General features: G+C 45.8%; 1 protein-coding gene across 1 annotated transcript in view; it reads left to right on the top strand.

The window, feature by feature from the left end:
* The window catches only part of SCAP (SREBF chaperone), a 70,343-nt gene that overhangs the window by 25,866 nt on the left and 24,990 nt on the right, over positions 1 to 19,487 (top strand). The window contains exons 3-8 of the mRNA XM_054192042.1: positions 8,581 to 8,710; positions 10,402 to 10,559; positions 14,068 to 14,288; positions 15,842 to 15,947; positions 16,909 to 17,081; positions 17,757 to 17,883. Coding sequence (XP_054048017.1) covers positions 8,581 to 8,710; positions 10,402 to 10,559; positions 14,068 to 14,288; positions 15,842 to 15,947; positions 16,909 to 17,081; positions 17,757 to 17,883 — 915 coding nt within the window. The remainder of the gene's footprint in view (positions 1 to 8,580; positions 8,711 to 10,401; positions 10,560 to 14,067; positions 14,289 to 15,841; positions 15,948 to 16,908; positions 17,082 to 17,756; positions 17,884 to 19,487) is intronic.

The raw sequence follows: 19,487 nt of genomic DNA, 5'->3' as shown, positions 1-19,487 counted from the left end.
CCACTGAGAAGAGCCTGGCCCCATCCTCCTGACGCCCCCCCTTTCAGTATTTATAAGTGTTGATAAGGTCCCCCCTCAGCCATCTTTTTTCCAGACTGAAGAGACCTAAATTCCTCAGCCTTTCTTTGCAAGAGACGTGTTCCAGTCCCCTCAGCATCTCGGTAGCCCTTTGCTGTCCCCTCTCCAGCAGTTCCCTGTCCCTCTGGAACCGGGGAGCCCAGAACTGGACCCAGTGCTCCAGACGCGGCCTCCCCAGGGCAGAGCAGAGGGGGAGGATGACCTCCCTCCACCTGCTGGCCATGCTCTTCTTGATGCCCCCAAGGATGCCATTGGCCTTTGGCCACAGGGGCCCATTGCTGGCTCATGGGCATCCTGTTGTCCCCCAGGACTCCCAGGTCTCTTTCCACCGAGCTGCTCTCCAGCAGGTCACCCCCAACCTGTCCTGGTGCAGGGGGTTATTCCTCCCCAGGTGCAGCACAATCCATTCAACACATCCTGAATTCTTGAAAGGGAGAGAGGTTAAATGGAGTTTTCCCTTCTCACCAGTATGCACGTAGAATCAAGGAGAACTTGTAAAATTCTGCTTCAGAAGAAATTAACTCAGTTGTTCTTTTTTTTCCTCCCCCGTGCCTCAGTAAAACATGAGCATCTTTGTGTTTAGATAATTTTTCTTAAAAGTTGAAATAAATTCTATGGTCCACAGCTTAGCGAGCATCACTTCTGGTTCTCAATCAAGGTGACAGCAGTTAACATGCGGGTGTCGCTCCTGTTGTAAAAAGGTCGGGTCTCAAGCACCAGGCAGCACAGGCACCACAGAGTGTCTGTTGCAGGTTGTTTGAACATATTCTGTCTTAGAAGTAATTTGTGTAGACACTATTTTTAACGTGTCTTAAAGACATAGCACATCTATTTTTGTTAGTAAATTAATATTTAAAAGCAAAAATACTTATGGCTCCTTCTTACTCCATAGTTTTAATGGAAGTCTGAAAATCCAAGTTAGTCTTCACTTGGGGGAGGGTTTTCTGCTAAACTAGCTATTGACGGGTGTAGGGCTTGTTAGTTAACATCTTGTTTTACTATATATCCCTTTGTAGGTTATATTAATTTTCATCATCCCCCTTAAATGGAGCTGCATTAAGAAACATTCCTGTTCTTTACAGGGGCAAACTTAGCTGAGTGCTTCCCTTTTTTTTTCCTCCAGTAGAATGGGAGTGCCACTTAAGCCTCTCTAGCACAGGAGTAGTTCCTCCTCCCCAGCTCGGAGAAGAACAGACGATACCTATAAATCTGGTAATCAGGGTAAATTTGAAACTCCTGGGTAGTTCTGAAGCATAGTTTTTAGTTAGAGTAAGAATTTAAAATCAACCAGTCGACTCTGAAGCAGGCTTAGGAGGATTACACACAAGGTGAGTCTTTGCAGGGGTTCGTTATTTGAGCGAAGCACTAGGTTCTGCCGCTAAAGAACCATAAAGCTGTCTGCAACCAGAGCCCTTTTGTGTGTTGTGCCTACGTATATTTCTTTATAAAAGAACATTTCACAATTTTACAGGTTTTTATAGTATCTTGTGTGATAACCAGAGTCGCTGAGTTGCTGTCAGACTCTTCATGTTCCAGATCCACAGGGAAGAGAGTCTCCTGTGGGACCGCATGATGAAACTAGCAGCAAGTTCTGTGTAACGAGACCTCTCTCCTGCTTCGCAGAAAAAAGGAAACTGGCAGCACAGAGCAAAGGGAATCTTTACTTCTGCAGTGCAGATTTTTGGAGGGCCCTGTCAGTGGGAAGCAGGGCAAAGCAAACATCATTTATTCAGAAACAGGTATTGTTTGTGCACTTACCGAGGCTAAAAAGGGGACTGTTGCTGCCAAATATCTGGCCTTCTCTACCCTCTGGCAAGACCCTTTTAATCAGATTCCATATCTCTCATTACCAACGAGTTTTTAGGTTGTTCTATCTTTGTGATACTTTAGGCTGGAAATAGACTAAAAGCTTATTCTAGAGTGTGCAAAATGGAGGTGGCTGTTTAAGGCAATATATCACCACCTTCCCTGTTACCTAAGACCTGGCTGCTCTCTACTTCCCTTCATACTCACCAGCCAAAGACTATTCTGGGGTGGCGGACATCTCCGCTTTGATTCTGAGAAGGAGGAATACGCAGTTGTAGGGTTTGCAGTTCCCTCGAGTTGCCAGCTGCCTCGGGCTGACCTGGCAGTTCTCCGCTTTGGCTCTCTAAGCTGTCTTGAAAATATGTAAAGTAGTTGGATGAGCGTTTTCGCTTGAACCTACCTCACGCTTGGTAACTAAAATATATTCTTGCTCAAATTCAGCAATACCAATTTATAGATGATCTATTTTTCTTTTATTTTTGCAGAAGGGTGTCAGGGTGCACTGTCACGTGAGCATCTAAAAAGAGCCCTTCTCAAAACCAAAACATTGTTGAGCTTTCCTGTCATCTGTTTTGGATCCTACTTTTCTTCCCTCCTTTCTTTATCCTTTCCTTTCGGGTGTTTACCTCTTTCCCCGACGGTAACAAAATCTCTAACAAAGACAAATGTGAGGAGAATCAAACCTGAGCATTAGAAATCCCTTCCCTCTAATGCACTTGGAGCGGTTCTCGTGTTTATGTGGTGCACATGGAAGGGACCAAGGCCTGTCATGTCTCCCAATCCTTGCAGCGTTCAGTGGCTGCGGCAAGCCAGGATGCTTCTGACAGCTCAGCAGCAGGTCTTGGTTTGGTTTCTGAAGTTTCTCTTTACTTAAAAGATGCTCTAACATTGGTGTCTGCAGTAGTAGGTCTAGCGAATTGCTCTGTATCACTGGGTGGTTCTTTCTGTGCCTTTTTTGTCTCTGCTGTCAGTCTGTCTCAGGTGTCACTGACTAGATCAGCTGGTACCGCATGCCTGTATAAGGCTAATTCAATTCAAGAATTAATGTTTTAGCATCTTACTGAAATGATTAAGTATAATCTCAAGTGCGTACTTTGTGTCGTCTTCCATCAGACGTTCTCAAAACCTTTCATGAACATGAATCCTCAAATATTATAGTGATATAAGTAAATATATGTCCCTGCTTCCCTTATGGGGACATACATTTATGCTGTAGTTGGCTCAAGATGAGGGAGCTTTTGATGAGAGTCCTGATAGTAAGTCTTGTTCCTGAGCTCTGCTGCAAAACAGTACCATGAGCAGTCTACCCTGTCTAGATCGTGTTGTGATAAGGGCTGTAGGACCTAAACATAGGTGTGTACAAACTAGAGGGTCTGTTTTAGCCTTTTTAACTTTTTAAAATGAATTTCCTGCGGGGCCTTTTCTCTGAAGATAGCTGCTGAAAATCAATTATAATCAAAAATAGTTCCAGGGTGTTTTTTTGGTGTGTTAGAAAGCCCTGTTCCTGATGGGTGCGCATCAGTGTCTTCTAATACCACAGCTGCCACAGCTCTTCTAGTCTCAGTAAATATAGAATCATAGAATGGTTTGGGTTGGAAGGGACCTTAAAGACCATCCAGTTCCAACCTGCACCTCCCACTAGACCAAGTTGCTCAAAACTCAGTCCAACCTGGCCTTGAACCCCTCCAGGGATGGGGCAGCCACAGCTTCTCTGGGCAACCTGGGCTGGGGGCTCACCCCCCTCACAGCCAAGAATTTCTTCCCAATACCTAAACCTACCCACCTCCACAATATGCAGATAATATCACTGAAGACAAAAGCTCTTGCTCCCGATGAACGTAATAACCCATGAGAATAAAGCCATGACTGAAAAGTGTTATGCCTCACTGTCCTTAGCAGTAATTAGTGTAACAATCAGGACTCATTAGCTTATAGGGAAATGAAAAGAATTATGTACTACTTGGCAGTGTGGCTTTTGTTGACTGAGCAGCCTGGAAGTGTAGAAGAAGCCGAAGGAGCCCATCGGTGTGACCTGCAGAAAGCTTCAGACTGGATGGAGAAAATCCAACGTTGTTTTGCATCACGGGAGCAAGAGGCGAACAGTTTGAATAACCGCAGTGGTAGATGCTGCTCCCCTTCCTTGCCTGCGCTAGGAAGGGATTAAAAATACAGATGGGAGGGAGCATAAAGATCTCTTCCTACAGCATAAATCCTGTTCCTGAGTCATGATTTAATCAAATTGCAGGGAAATGCTGAAGTTCAGGTATTGACAGATCTACCCTGACGGCAGGCCTGAAGAGAACGATGGAATATGGGAGTCTCGGTTGCCTTGGTTTGCTGACAGCTGCAGTAGGATATAGTCCTCAGCAATGCACAGACATCTCCAGATTATTTTTTTTTCTTCTGTCAAAAAGTCCCCTTTTGTTTTCCCCCTCGTTTTGTTGCCCTTGAGTTTTTCAAGAAATGCTGTTTACCCTTTCCTCTGTTGCATTTGCATGTACTTTCAAACTTTTTGGGCAAGTTTGAAAACGCTAACATGAAAAATAAAACCCAACAAAACAAAAATCTTGGTCATTCAAAAATGCCATTAAGGAGCTGTGAGTTGCTATTTCCAGTATTCTGGGAGGTGGCTTGACTTCCAGGATGGGAGCGGTTTGTTTCTTCCCCTCTACAGAAAATTAAACCTTTTTTTTTTTTTTTTTTTTTTTTTTTAACAACAGAAAAAACAAATATGGGGTTCTCAGCTAACCTTCCTCTTAGCTGCCATCAAGCGGCCTGTTGTGTCTTGCATCGTTCTCCAAGGTCTCGTGTAACCCCGAGCCCACCGGAAGCTGTGTACAAATTGCCAATGTTTAGATGAACTTTCCTCCTTCCCAGCTTCTCAGGTAGCTTCCGTAGCTAAAGCCAAGGCTGCTGTCAACAGGCGGTACAGCTGTGGGAAGAAATCCTTCGATAGCTGAGTTGACACACATCTCCACTCCACTCTGGCAGCGGGCATGTTTCTTGGCAACGAAGTGGTTTTATTCAGATGTAAATATACTAATGTCTGAGAACCAACATGGTGGAGCAACTGACAATCATCTCTAGAGGCTATTTTTTTAAAAGCATAGAAATACTCTTTCCCCCCCCCCAAGTTTTTGTGGTATGTAAACTGGCTTGTTAAGGCCTTCCTTTGTGGCCTCAAGCACAGAAAGGGAATGGCAGAATCCAGAATTGCTTGATGTGACACGCTCAGTTCTGGCAAAACATCTGTGATTACGGCCAGGTGGTTGTTTTGCAGACAGCTGTGGAGATTTCAGGTGCTTCGCCTTCCACAGCTGTTCTACTGCAAGTTGCTGCTCCCACAGCTCTGCCAGCGGTTCACGTTAACTCCCTAATCCACAAACAGGGGCAAGATCTAGTTAACATCGCTGTTAATGACCTGGATGAAGGAGCAGAGCGCTCACCAAATTTGTAGATCATACCAGAGGTGGGAGAGCACGGTTGCCATTCAGAGACGCTTTGGCAGGTTGGGAAGAAGGACTGAGGGGAACCTCGGGAAGCTCAGCAAAGGCAAAAAGGCAAATGCAGAGCCCTGCAGCTGGGATGGAATAAGCCCTTGAAGGCTGGAAAGCAGCTTTGCGGCAAAGGACAAGTTGGACATCGGTCAGGCAACGTGTCCTCGCAGAAGAAAGGCCAACTGCGCCCTGGGCTGCACTAGCAAGTGTGGCCAGCCGGGTTGAGGGGAAGGGAGTCTTCCTGCTGTTTGTCCCTTGTGAAACCACAGTCCTGCGTCCAGACTGGGACTCTGCAGTAGGAGGAGGGCATTGATGTACTGGAGCGCATCCAGCGGAGCCGTCGGAGTGGGGAGCTGTGGTGTATAATGGAGAAGGAGAGGCTCAGGAGACTGAGTATCTGCCCTACAACTACTTTCTGGGAGGAGGTAGAGGAGGTGGAGGAAGATTCTTCTCAGGTACGCAGGGGAGGGACAAGAGGCAATGGACAGATGGGAAACTCTGATAGATCTAAGGAAAAAAGTCTTCATTATGAGGGTGATGAAATGCTGGAATAGGTGCCTGGAGAAGCTGTGGGACCTCAGTGCTTGGAGATACACAAGCCCAGACTGGACATAGCTCTGAGCAACCTGCTCTTGATTGCCCTGGCTTGAGCAGGAGTTTGCACTGGAGCCCCCCCAGAGCTCCCTTTCACACGGGGGTTCTGTGATGTCTGAAGGTCACTGCTCAAAGAAGGACTAACCCCAACGTTAGGCTCAGAGCCCTGTCGGGTTGGCTCATCCAGCCTGGCCTTGAACACCTCCAGGGATGGGGCAGCCACAGCTTCTCTGGGCAACCTGTTCCAGTGCCTCACCACCCTTACAGTAAAGAATTTTTTCCTGATATCCAATCTAAATCTACCCTCTTTCTGTTTGAGGCCGTTACCCCACGTCCTACCATCACACTCCCTGATCCAGAGTCCCTCCCCATCCTTCCTGTAGGCCCCCTTGTAGGGGCTGGAAGGGGCTCTAACGTCTCCTCAGAGCCTTCTCTTCTCCAGGCTGAACACCCACAACTCTCTCAGCCTATCCTCACAGCAGAGGTGCTCCAGCCCTCTGGTCATCTTCGTGGCCCTCCTCTGGCCCCGCTCCAACAGTTCCGTGTCCTTCTTGTGCTGAGGACTCCAGAGCTGGACGCAGGACGCCAGGTGGGGTCTCCCCAGAGCGGAGCAGAGGGGCAGAATCCCCTCCCTCACCCTGCTGGCCACTCTTCTCCTCATGCAGCCCAGGATGCCGCTGGCTTTCTGGGCTGCAAGGGCGCATAGTGGTCAGGTCTTCACCGTGGACTGTGGAGATCAGACCGTCAGCAGCATTGCTCTTGGCCTTCCCCACAGCTTCTGGATATGGAGGCTTCCCAATCAGGCGCGGCACCGGGCACTGCTTGTTCCGGCGTATCTGACAGTAGCCTGGTCCTAGGAATGAACTTTCAACCGGAGAATCATCGCTTCTGAAGCCTGAGCTACTCCACCAGTGCTGGTGAGGCAAAACCAGCGCATCCCGTTGTTGCTCCTGTAACGCGCTGGCTGTTTAGATTCAGTGCCTCTAAATGAGTTAAGTTGTATAAAAGATTATTGTTCTAACTCCTTAAAACTGACAGGCGGTTGCACAGGGAAATCCACCTCGGGGTGACCATGTCATACGAATTTAAAGTGTTTTCCTTAGGTTTCTGGACACGCTCAGTCATCAACATCACAATCGTTGAGTGGAAAAATCATTCTTCCTCGGTCACCTGTTCAACTCATTCTGCTTTGTTTATCACGTATACTCGATTTTTTAATTTTAATTTATGTCTGTCTCGGCCTCAGTCGGGGCAGGATGATTGCAGTGTGTATCTCCCCCAGGCTTTTGTTTTCAGCGGATCATTTGTGACAAGCAGGTGCTACGTGTCGTTTAGAAGGACCAAAACTGATTGCTGATTGTGAGAGAAAAGGGGATGTGCTGAGTCTCCAGATTGTGCCTTTTGTTGGGCATTTTCACCTCCGATGTATTACGACATGGTTTTATTATTCCTTTTTCTCTTCCCTCCCCTTGCACAATGAAAGGATAATAATAATTAGATGTTGTATTTTTGTCAGACTAATAAAATAGCAAATCCGTCAAGCTTTGCTTCGGATTTCATTGTTCTTTTTCAGCCTTTTGTTGTTCAGTCTTTAGCTGTTGCTTGCCCCCTCCATGGCCTTTGATGATTCAGGCAAATCTCTAACGAAATGGGCAGAGTATTGCAGGAAAACAATCCCAAGAATATTTATTCTGGCAATACTATAAGAAAAGTTCATCTATTAATGGGAAAATATGTCAGAAATGTAAGGCCTGATAGATTGTCGCGCATCAGGCAGCTAAAAGACAGAAGTTATATCGTCAGAAAGCCCGGGAAATTCAGGTCTCTGGTTCATTTTGGTGCTGAGAATTCCAGTTAGTTGGTCGATATCTCTGTGACAGCAGTCTCGCTTTTCCCACCAGTTCAATTCTGATACATTTTTAATCACTTTCGAGAACCTACGGAGCTAAACCCAGTATTTTAAACTCTCTCAAACCGCAGTTTCTCAACTTTCAAATAGTTTGAAGTCTTTGTTGTGGGGTAGCTGCTGCAATCATCTGGAGATTGTAGTAGCAAAAAGATAAATATCGCATAGCTGGTTTGGTGTCTCATTGCCGCTATTAAAGGTGCATTGAGGACCAATGAAGTTAATGACAGATATTGGAAATAGTTTAAATCTTAAGGAGGAAAATGGGGTGATTAGTATGGGGTTTAGGTCAGGAAAGCTGCCGTGTGAATACAATGAATGTCGCATTTTTGTGTGGGCCGCAGAATAGTTGAGACCTGGCTGTACTTAATGTTTTTAGCCCTACTGACTTTCAGGTGATGGAGAGTAATCCAGGTGAGCTCCTGCAAGAACTTCCCTTCTTTTTCTCCCAGGACTTTTAGTTATCCCTTTCCGAGGGAGAACGACCGATTATCGCTTGTGTTGGGGAAATCCATCAAACAGTTCCTATGAGAGCTAAAGCCCTCTTGCATTGCAGCTGTGTCTCCTGTCCTGCGGAGGTTGGATTAACCTGCAGTGGGCTCATTTTCCATGACCCATCCATGTTTTTGAGCTCTTCTGTCTAAAAGCCTAGTTAAAAAAAACCAACCACAACGTTCCTTGCTCGTGTCTTAACCACAGTTACCCGCTGCTGAAGCTGCCGCTGCCTGGAACGGGACCTGTGGAGTACAGCACCCCCGTGAAGGATTACTCCCCACCCTCTCCGGACGTGGCTCTGCAGCAAGGGGATCTCGGCGAGCGTCCCGACTGGGTGAGTCCTGGGTTTGTCGGGGGGAGATGAGATGGTGAAACACTCCTTGCTGCGTTACTTACGCTTTACAACGGGAAATATTTCTGGTGACATGTTGCTTTGTGTAATTGCTGAGTTTAGGCTGTGTTTGTCTTGTATTACTCTATCAGAAAAACAGATAGTAGGCATTTGGAAGAGCTGGAAGCTCTGAAATGGTGTTTAAGAGCCTATTTTTCAAGGATAACTTTATCTAAGGCAAGTAGTACACTTTTTAAAGCATTATGAAGTTTTAAATAAGTTTAATGATGGGTTCTGGGAGGACAGGCCTCCTACTAACACACACGGCTCCACGTACCTGCCCTTGGCCTCCTCTGAAGGCTGAGAATAGGATTTAGTCAGCCTCTACTGCTCTAACTGTCTGTGGAGATGCTACCAGTAATTCCGATGGCGATTATGGTGCTGTCAGCCTCTCCGAAGGGATCTGGATTCTGGCTGTCAACCAGCTTATCTTTTGAAGACCACTAACTAGCTGTCAGAATGGGAATGTCTGGCCTGGAGGTGGAAGGCAGACTGTCCGGCTACTCAGCGCTTGCAATTTTCTCTCCTTTGGCTTTAAAATATTGCGTCTAGCAGGGTTTTTTTTTTTCTGATGACGTAGGTAGTCTAGGCTTCACCTCCAAGACATAGGCTTTTTTCTTAAAGTCACAATCAAGAGTTTTTCGTTTGAATTTGAATTTCCACAGCCAGAGACTGTGGAGCTAGCTACTATAGTGTGGTCTAGGGAATGTAGGGATGCTTGAAGAACCTGGTGAATTGAGTATAATCTAAAAGTGGGGTTTGGTTTTGTTTGTTCGTTTGTTTTTATTTGGCTGGTATGTATCATGCAGGTAAACTAGACTTATAACCTTATGTTAAGGGTAAGGAATTGACTTTCTTTTTGCATGAGCAAACTGCAGCCCTGATGCTTTCCAAGAAGGCTGATAAACTGGTCCAGGAAATCAGGAAAAAATTCTAAAATGATGCTTTGTAGCCTGCATTGTTCTTTTTCATTGTAGGGTCTCTCTTAAGTACAAGTTACCTGTTGGCTTAATGCTCTTGATGCCTCCAGCTCTCTCGTCCATGTGTGTTCTTCTCACTGTGATTGAAATCATTTGCAGCCTTCTACACTCCCTGGTGCCGCTGAGAGCTTTGTGCACTACGCTGTTCACTCGGGCTGCTGCTGGCTGATTAAATCTTCCCTTCTGCTTTGTTGCCTCGTTCAGCTAATAAAGCACAAAAGTTCTGGCTGCCGCGGCCTGTCAGCGTGGAATGCCCAGAGCAGGGTCAGCAGCCTGGGCGCAGAGACCAGGAAGATTTAAATGGCACACAGCAGAACCGGCACAGGTCGGGGGAACCGCAGCGTCGTGAGAGGCAGTGGGTCCCTGCTCCTGCCTTTCATTCCAGTACCAAATTCAGCCGGAGCTGGGAGCCTCTGCCTCACAAAGAAACGCAATAGACTGGTGCCAAAATGGTCAGTGGCATTTTGCCTCTTTGAGAAACAGACTCTTTTTGTTCTTGCTGGGTTAGTACTGTCATGTTTCACCTCTCGTTTGGGAGAGGAAAATATAGTCTGGCAAACCCCTTCCTGAAAAGTTGCCAAGCTGTGGTCTAATTCTGCTGAGCAGCTTCCCACTCACCGTGTGTTTTCATTCTCCCTCTGATTTTCCCCACAGTATGTTGGTGCTCCTGTGGCCTACATTCAGCAGATCTTTGTGAAAGCTACCGTCTCCCCATGGCAGAAGAACTTCCTGGCTGTTGATGTGTTCCGTTCGCCCCTCTCCCGCGTCTTCCAGCTAGTGGAGGAGATTAGAAACCATGCCCTGAGAGACAGGTAATGACTGTTCATTAAAGTTTGTGTAGAAGGTGGGCTGACCCGCTGTTGCACACACCCATCTTCTAAATTACTGCCTCCTAAGTCTGATTATTAGCTCGGAATTTGGAAGATTCTCAAAATTAAAAGAAAACGAGAGATCACTGTTAACAAGTGACATCGTATCCATCCTGCGCGTGCAGCGGTTTAGCTTTTGTGCTGGAGAACTTGCCTGTCCTCTAGTCACTGGGAATTGTCAGGAACCTTCCAGGCAGAGTCCTAGGCAGAGGACCGTTACAGCAGATAGCGGCGTCATATAATCCCTTCATAAGCGTGCAAGCTTCGTATTAAAGAAAGTTCATTTGACCGCACCATGGCTATTGTTGAAGCTCTTCTAGAATTTCTCGTGGTCAGGAACCTTCTGCTGACTTTCCACTTTGGACCAGTTTATACCTGCTTGTTTTTGTCCTGACACGCTCTCTGTACAAAAAGAGCTTTCCTCTGCTTCCAGATATTTACAGGGAGAACTTGTATTCCCTACCCCAAATCCTTGTTTGTTAAGCTGAACATTATGAAACTCTTGGCTTACTCTGCTAAGACGGCTCTGTATTCAGTTTGTCATCCGCGTTGCTCCTCTTGGCACTGGTGTTAGTGTATCATTCCTGAACGTGGGAGATTAGAACTGTACACAGTATTCTCAGAGAAGTCTCATTTGTGTGCTATTTTCCATGGAAATGCCTTTCCTGACATGTAGTGAGATCGCAGGTCCCTTTTTCGTGGCCAGCCACATCAATTTTACACATTACGAAGTGATGGATCAGCAACGCCACGTCCCTCTCTGTCATTTCCACCTGATGAACTCCCATGTTGTGGCAGAGGCTCTCGTTAGTCCCCAGGTGCGTGGTCTTGCACTTTGTACTGTTAACAGAAGGGTGATTGAATTTATTACAGCCCTCCCATCATCCATTTCGGATATTCCGTTCCTTTTCTGTATTAACAGTGTTTCTGTATTTTGTGTCATTGGCAGACGGTCCCTATATCTTATTCCAATGTTATTAATAAAAATATATAATAATCCTGGTCCTCTGAACTGTCTGTGAGAAATTCCACTTTGTTTTCCTCAATACCGGTGGTTCCCCTTTCAGCAGCCCCATGACCATTTTCCTGTTAACCTCCTTCTTTACTGCGTGGCAGTTTTTGTGCTAACTTCGGTCTTTTCCTGTGCATTTTCTGTGTGGTGCGGCATCAAAAACTTTACTGGGGCCCACGTAGATGAGATCTGCTGTGCTTTCCCCATCCAAGAAGTCAGGCATTTTTAAAAAAAGAGTGCTCAGGTTAGTTTGGCGTATTCTCTCTTTGTAAATCAAAAATACATTTTATTAGCTTGCCTCTGCTTTTTTTTTTTAAATAAGTTTTCGTCTAAGGACAGAAATGCTTTCCTCGTTGTCTGTCTGTGTTCAGTGAGAATAAGGCTGCTGAGAACAGGCCAAGTGTGGTGAAAAATGGTGAGATTAGTGTCTTTGATCATCTGCTAGCTTGTCGGCCAGGAGCTTTCTTCATTCCTTGTCCTCTGACTCACGCGGGTAGGGAAGATTTACTGCTTGTTCATACTTCCTTGACAGCATCCTTCATTGCTTCATTTTTGAGAGTGTCCACTTCACTGTTCTACCTGATGATTTGTCCTTTTTTGGTTTTTAAAACCATTCCTTGCAAGCTTGCTGCCTGCTCGCTCTCTGGTAATATTTTAGAAATGCCATTTATGCCGTTAAATATGTTGCTGTTTCCTACCAACTCACAAAGCCTTGGCGCTGGCATTCTTTCTGTGTTTTCAGTTCCTCTCCTCCTGTATCATACGTGTAACTTTAGATAATAATCGATATATAGTTGCCAATGACAAGTTAGAGACAGCTGGCTCTGTGTTGTCTTCTCATTATCTCCCCTTGGTGTTGCTCTTGATGAACAGTGACGCAGCGTGGAAGCAAAATTCAACTTACATAGCCACTAGATAAACAAAAGACTTAAGCACTTAGACTTAGACCTTGAGATAAGGGCTCCCATTTTGGTGATGGACTCGGGTATTTCAGGAAACATCTAATGTTGAGATAGATTCTAAAATTACCTCAAAAGTCGTTATGAAGTTCCTTGTCGTCAGTATCAAAGTTAAGCACAGGTGATTTTCTTAATGTGAAAAAAGGCGTTCTTTTGTACTAAAGTACAGAAGATTATTGACAACTGGGTAGGAAACACGAGGTGTTGCTCCAGTTCATGTTTTGTGGTATCGCTCTGCATCCACAACACACTGGTAGGGACATTGTGCGTTCACTTCCCAAATAGGAACGTACATAGGCTTATCTGCAGTGTAGACTGTTATTGTTATATTTCAGAGTTAGCCAAAGCTGAAAGAGAGAACAATAGTCGTCTTACCCTTCCTGGAGCTATTATCGGAGGCATCACTGCATCAGTTCCTTTAAATTATCTTTCAGAAAGCTTCTGGTCCTATAAACACAGTATTTTCTTGTGATAAGTGTGAGCTTTCTAGGTGTCCTGCCATATAGCGACAGGATATAGATTCTGGAGGGACTGTTCACAAAGACATAACTCGAATCGTCATTGCTTGGTTCCCATCTTTGCTCTTTGTAGTCACTATTGAAAAACCTGCTCTAGAGAAGGCATTTTACAATAGGACCCTGCCTGATTTCTCTTCTGGAGCCACCTTCTCTGTAATCTGTGAGGCTGAAGCCTTCGTTAAATATACCCTTCCTGTGCGAATCCCACCAGTTGCCCGTGTCACGTTGAGGGAAGCATTCTCTTTTGGATCGGCGGCTCTTCCTTCTCTAGCCAAATAGCGTGCTGACAGGTTTTGTCACTAAACCTTCACAGTCAGATCCTGTTGTGAGCCCAAGTTGAGTCTCGCTTGAATTACAAGTTGATAAGGATTATGTAATTGTGTTAAAATGAAGTTTGGGAACAAAGACAAGTTCCTTTTCATGCCAGCTCCACCTCTATTGAGTTCTGAACCTGTAAGGCATTTTGTTTTCCATACAATGCAGAGGAATTCTGAAAACACGCTGCACAGTTGCAGATGTTGAACCCTTTGTACATTTTAGAGCAGTCTGTACACCTTAAATAATCCACCTCAGGAAGGCTAATAAAGATTTCTGTAATGTGTCCCGCTGCATGTGTGGAAAGAAGTACGCAGAGGAGTTTAAGGTCTTTGAAGAAGAATTCCAGGGAGACAGTTTCTCTGTAGACGGGAGGTATCTTAAATGTGGAACTGAAACTTGTGGCACCTAGGACGGGCGAAGAGTGAAAGCTATATGGGCAGACAGCATGCAGAGAAATGATAATGGGGTTCTGGAGTGTTACACGTGTTACAGTGAGATCCCGGGCTACGGCCTGGCGCTCTTGGTCCATAGTTATTAAGAACAAGAGCAGGAACATGGTGATGCAGGTCCTTGGGGCATTCATCTCAGCAGCTTTGCCTTTTCACGACATACCTAACGCTGTCTAACCTTTGCTTGCCTTTCAGTTCTGGTGTCAAAAGCTTGGAGGAGGTTTGCCTTCAGGTAACAGATCTTCTGCCTGGCCTCAAGAAGCTGCGGAATCTGCTCCCCGAGCATGGCTGTCTGTTGCTGTCTCCAGGCAACTTCTGGCAGAACGACCGAGAGCGATTCAATGCTGACCCAGATATCATCAAAACCATCCACCAGCATGAACCAAAGACGTTACAAACATCCGCTACTCTCAAAGGTAAGAGGCTGAAGTGCCAAAGAAGCCGTGAGAAATGCCTGCAGCTTGCATCGCTGTATTGTCCTCAGTATCTCCAACATCTAGATTGTCAATGTTTGCGGATTGGGTGGCATTGTGTTACAGCATCTGAAACCGAGCTACCAAATATATGTCATCTCTCATTTCATACCCGTATTTGAACTCAGTTCTGGTTTTGTGGAAAGTGAATAATTCCGCTCAGTCAGACTCCTTGCTATAGGTGTAAAAATAGCTGGTAACTAGTCCAAGTCTTTGTTCCTCTTACTCTACGTATGCGCTAACATATCTTTTTCCCTCGTGCCATTGTCTGTCTTACTCAAAAGACTGTCTCATTGTCACAGATAAATGAACATTCACCCTGCTCCCTCTTGTGTGTTCGCTGGTTGTTGCTTGCTTATACCTCGAGTTGACACCGGATATCATAAAAGTATTTTTCTCTCTTAATTAAAAAAACAACAACGCTCTGACCATGTCTGGGATCACGTTATTTAGTATTTCCATAAGGCCAGAGGAAACGCTGTTCCTTTGTTTTTAAAGGAATTTTGTAGGTGTCAGGAAGCCGTGTCTGAGAAGGGGGGTTGTAACCCTAAAGTAAGTTTGTTTTAAAGGTTGTTTTTTGAGTGTCCAGAATGCGGGCACGCTGTGGTTTGGAGCACGCGGAGCCTCCTTCGAGCACTCATTCACCAACCAGACAGAGGTCCACAATGTCCTGGGAATTCCTGAGAACAGTGGTAGCGTTCATCACGATGCAGAAGTTTTTTAAGGCTGCGTTTTTAGAGCACAAGATTAACAGACATTAAATAGTCCTTTGCGGTGCCGAGTCTTCCTGGAACCTGGTTCAGATCCCACACCAACATGCACAAAAAGTCTTGAAGGATTTCTTTGGCTGCGTCCTTAAAGATAATGCCCGTCTCCTCTGTTGAAGGACAAATTGGGTACCCACTTGATGTACCTATAACACTAACACACACAGCACGGGGAGCCAACAGGAGGAATTAGAGATGTGTGTGCAGTTGGAGGGCTGCAGCTTCCCCCAGCTCACAGGGATGGCGTGGGGTGGTAAAGGACAGGCCGGGAGGGCGAGGAGTTGTCCTTTGTGTGAGGGAGCAGCGGCAACGCGTGGAGCTTTGCTTAGGAACGGGTGGTGAGCTAGCTGAGAGCTTAGGGGTTAGGATTAGAGGGCAGACCTTGCCTGCTACAGACTGCCTGGTCAGGAAGAAAAAGATGAGGACAGACGACTTCCCCGTAGGAAGGAAGATTTTTCTGGTTTTTATAGGGAATTTCCCATGTTTTAATTTGTGCCCGTTGCCTCTTGTCCTGTCACTGGGCACCACTGAGAAGAGATAGTTCATCTTTACTCCCCTGCATCGGGTATTTATACGCACTGAGAATGTCTCACCAGAGCACCAAAAGTGCTTCCTGTAAGACCGGTAGTTCTCACCCAGCGTTCTTCCCAATGAACACCTCTTGTGTCCCATCTTTTGTGTTTCTTTTGCTGTTATCCTAATGTTTCCGTTCACGCTGTGTTTTTGCAGATCTGTTGTTTGGGCTCCCTGGGAAGTACAGCGGGGTGAACCTCTACAATAGGAAGCGCGTGGTGTCGTACACTGTCACACTGGGTCTCCGGCGGTATGATTCCAGGTAAGGAGCTTTAGCTGTGCTGTTTCTGTGTCTGGGATCCCTTGGTCAATTCTTGAAAAGTTTGCTGTTTTCTCTACTCTGATTATTGTTACGTTTTTCTTTAATCTCCATTGTCTTCTGTTTTAAGAGTATTTTAGGATCTTCTGAACCTTCTATAGAAAAACGGGGTGCTTTTTTGGGGGAGAAAACTTGATGTGTTTTAAGGAAATACTGATAAAATACTACCAGTTCTCAGTTTCTCTTTAAGAAAGTATATATAATACCCAAAGCTGCCAGTGGGAGTTCCTCTGATGATGGCTTCATCTGCACACCGAGCTGTCACTGTTGCAGCCAAGGCCCAGTAGGTCTGTTTTGACCCAGTTCCCAGTACACAGAGTGGTTTGCTTTCCAGTAAGCACTAACTCAGCTGGTACCAACTGTGAAGCCCCTTTGGCAGTGTTGGCAAAGCTGGCTGGAATGGAGTGGATCTGAGGACTAAACGCTCTGCTCAGCGCCGCACAGAATTCCCCGAGGAATGCCTAGGACAGAATTGGCAGTGCAGTAGTGGAAACTTGCTCTGCTGCTGCCCATGCAAGAACCCATCAGCCTCGAGGACTGTCATTTAGCACCTTTCATCAGCCATACTTACGTAAAATTCAGGCAGTGTTTGAGGCTACAGCATGTTCTGTTCCCTGGGGACAAGATTTTGGATGATGAGCCCTTGCTTTAAATAGTTTTGCTGAGTCTTCACAGTTATCTTGGAATCTTCATAGAAATCACGGTCTGTAAGATTGCCGCAGTACGGATGTGGTAAACGTTGTTTAGGCCACAGCGGAACAGACTTTAGCAGTCAGGCCTGGAGAGAACTGTGTGAATCTACAGAGCTTCTTCCTGCTCGATTTATGCCCACCGAGCTCCTCCTCGGAATTGCGTGCTGGTTGTTGGGTTACAGTGACATCCTCCTGCTTGCTTTTCATCTCAGGTTCCTCAGCAGCCTCCGCTCTCGCCTCAAGCTGCTGCATCCCAGCCCCAACTGCACGCTGCGAGAGGAGAACATCGTTCACGTCCACTTCAAGGAGGAGATTGGCATCGCCGAGCTGATACCCCTCGTCACCACCTACATTATACTCTTCGCTTACATCTACTTCTCCACACGTAGGTTTGTGGGGTGGAGAGCCTTCAGGGGCGAACAAGCAAATAAGCCACCTGCCAGCTGAATATCTGTAAGGGATCGGTGGTGCCGTGCCCTTGCCCTGGTTACAGATAAGAGACTCCTATCCATAGCACTGCAGTTCCATCCTGTTTCAGCAGGAAAGGTGGCATTGAAATTTTGCACCGAACTGTTATGTAGAGAATTTAGTAGTCCTGCTTATCTGATTTCTGCTGATTTGTCCCTCTTAGCCAGTGTGGTGGCGTTCCTTGGGATATCTTCGGAGGTGTTTTCTGTCTTAGGCAGTTTTAAATGCCACAATAATGACATTTTTTCCAGTATAGAGAGACTAACTCCGTGTCAGACAGATCAAATACATGTTCTGAGCGGGTGGTTTTAGATCTTGCTAGCCACATTTAAGTTCCTTTTTTGTGCCTCAACAGTGCTCCACTGGAACTAGCTTGAGCTGCAAGACGTGCGTTATCCTTTGTCCTACCGTTGTCACTGGGAGGGTCTGGGAGCTGCATTTCAGACACCAAGGCTGAACTACCGCTACTTCTGGGTTGCAGGGTATTAAGCTACCTGCTGAAATAAATCAGGACGAGCATCCCTTCTTGGTTTTTTATTAATATGTCATTTTCTTTCGCTTGGTAACCGAGACTTTGCATACTGTTTTTCAGGGAAGATTGACATGGTGAAATCGAAATGGGGCCTGGCACTGGCAGCGGTCGTGACGGTGCTCAGCTCTCTGCTCATGTCCGTCGGGCTGTGCACGCTCTTTGGTTTGACGCCTACTCTTAATGGAGGGTATGTTTCCAGCACCAAACCTCTTCCTAAAGAAGGGTAGAGGGAGGTGAAATAGTTTGAAAACTGCTGTTAAATGCTTAGTCTGTAAGATCTAGTATTTTTCAAATAAGCTTATGTGATATTATTTTACACACTGCTGTGCAAAATTATGATCAGATCTCCCCCTGGGCAGAAGGGCTGTGTGTTTCTCTGCTGGCCAGCAAATAGACCTGATCCCAGTCTTCCTGGAGATGCCTTATTGCTTACCAGTTGGCTCGTTCTGCCTAAAGCAGAAGGAATTGTTGGGACGACGTCTTACTCGTAACTTGATTTCCTGGTAGCTAGGTAGGCTCTCACATACCTCCCTCCTGCAGTGACTTGTCGTAGCATCCAAAAGAGCTTGTTGCCTTTTCTCTGGCTGATGGAGGCTCCTTACATTTTACTCAGAAAAATCTTTGAAGGTGACGGAACTGACCTGCGGTATTTTTGCCTGGGAGGCTACCTGGGTGATTTTGCACCCACAGCTGATAGTTGTCGGCTCTTCTTTTAACTGGGGTTCCTGTGCATGTTAGAGTTGGCGTATGGGACTTGTGACGTGGTTACTACCACACGTTGTATTTGTGTCAAGCTGAAAACCCCTGAGGAAGCTCTAACTGGCACCTCACCTACCCGAGTTCTACACACTGTTCATTTCTCGTTAATTAAAGTTCATTTCAGAATCTTTTCTTTTGATTTTCAGATCCCTTTCCTAAGTATTTAAGGAAACATCCGTCATTTTTCTTCCCATCTCCCCCTCGCAGCTGTACACCGCAGGAACAATGAAGAGTCTCACCCATGAGGGATACTCCTCAAGGCTGGTGATAGTTTACCAGGAGCCAGACCTAGACGGAGGGATTCCTCTCTAGAAGCGTAAAAGAGCTATGAATAATTGACTTCAGAAATTGAAATATGTGTTGTTTCTGGTTTTACTGCTGTGGGGCCTAGGAACCTTGATTGTGGATCAAGGCCATGTTATCCTGTGAACTGTTCAAATAAAACAGACCGGATCCACTGGGAGTTTATAATTTTAATGCAAGAAAAAAGGCAATATTTGGATGCAGATACATGGGGAATCCAAGAGAACCGTTTTGGTTAGTGCAATGACCAAGGGCTTTGTATAATATCAGTCCTACCTTTGTCACACAGAAGGGCTAAACTAATCGAGTTATTCCTCCTACAGGGTAGAAAGAGTTAATTGAGTCCTTATTTCTAAAAATACTTTTCCAGCAAAATTTCTTTGCCTCAAAATGATTGCACAGACAGCTTCCTTTGGGGTTGAAACTTAATTCTTGCAATACTTTATAAATGATGTCTAATTGGATGGAAGACCCTTGGATTCTGCGGTGATGGGGTCTGATGACATTGAGGTTTTTTTAACTTTTGGTGAGTGACCTTTTCCTGATTCCCCAGGGTCTGGCAGAGCACTTTCCCTCCAGTTACCTGATGCCTGACTGGAGACAGAGTGTTCTTGGTGTGTCATATACCAGTGGCAACGTGGCAGGAGTTGGCCAGCTTAGGGTTAAACGTTGATCTGACTTCCAGCCTTTTTTATCCGTTTTGTTTATAGCAGAGCCTTTCAGATGTGG

Source organism: Rissa tridactyla, chromosome 2 (assembly GCF_028500815.1).
Source record: "Rissa tridactyla isolate bRisTri1 chromosome 2, bRisTri1.patW.cur.20221130, whole genome shotgun sequence".
Taxonomy (NCBI): domain Eukaryota; kingdom Metazoa; phylum Chordata; class Aves; order Charadriiformes; family Laridae; genus Rissa; species Rissa tridactyla.
Note: the sequence above shows the minus strand (reverse complement) of the source record. Positions and strands in the feature narration are given on the sequence as shown.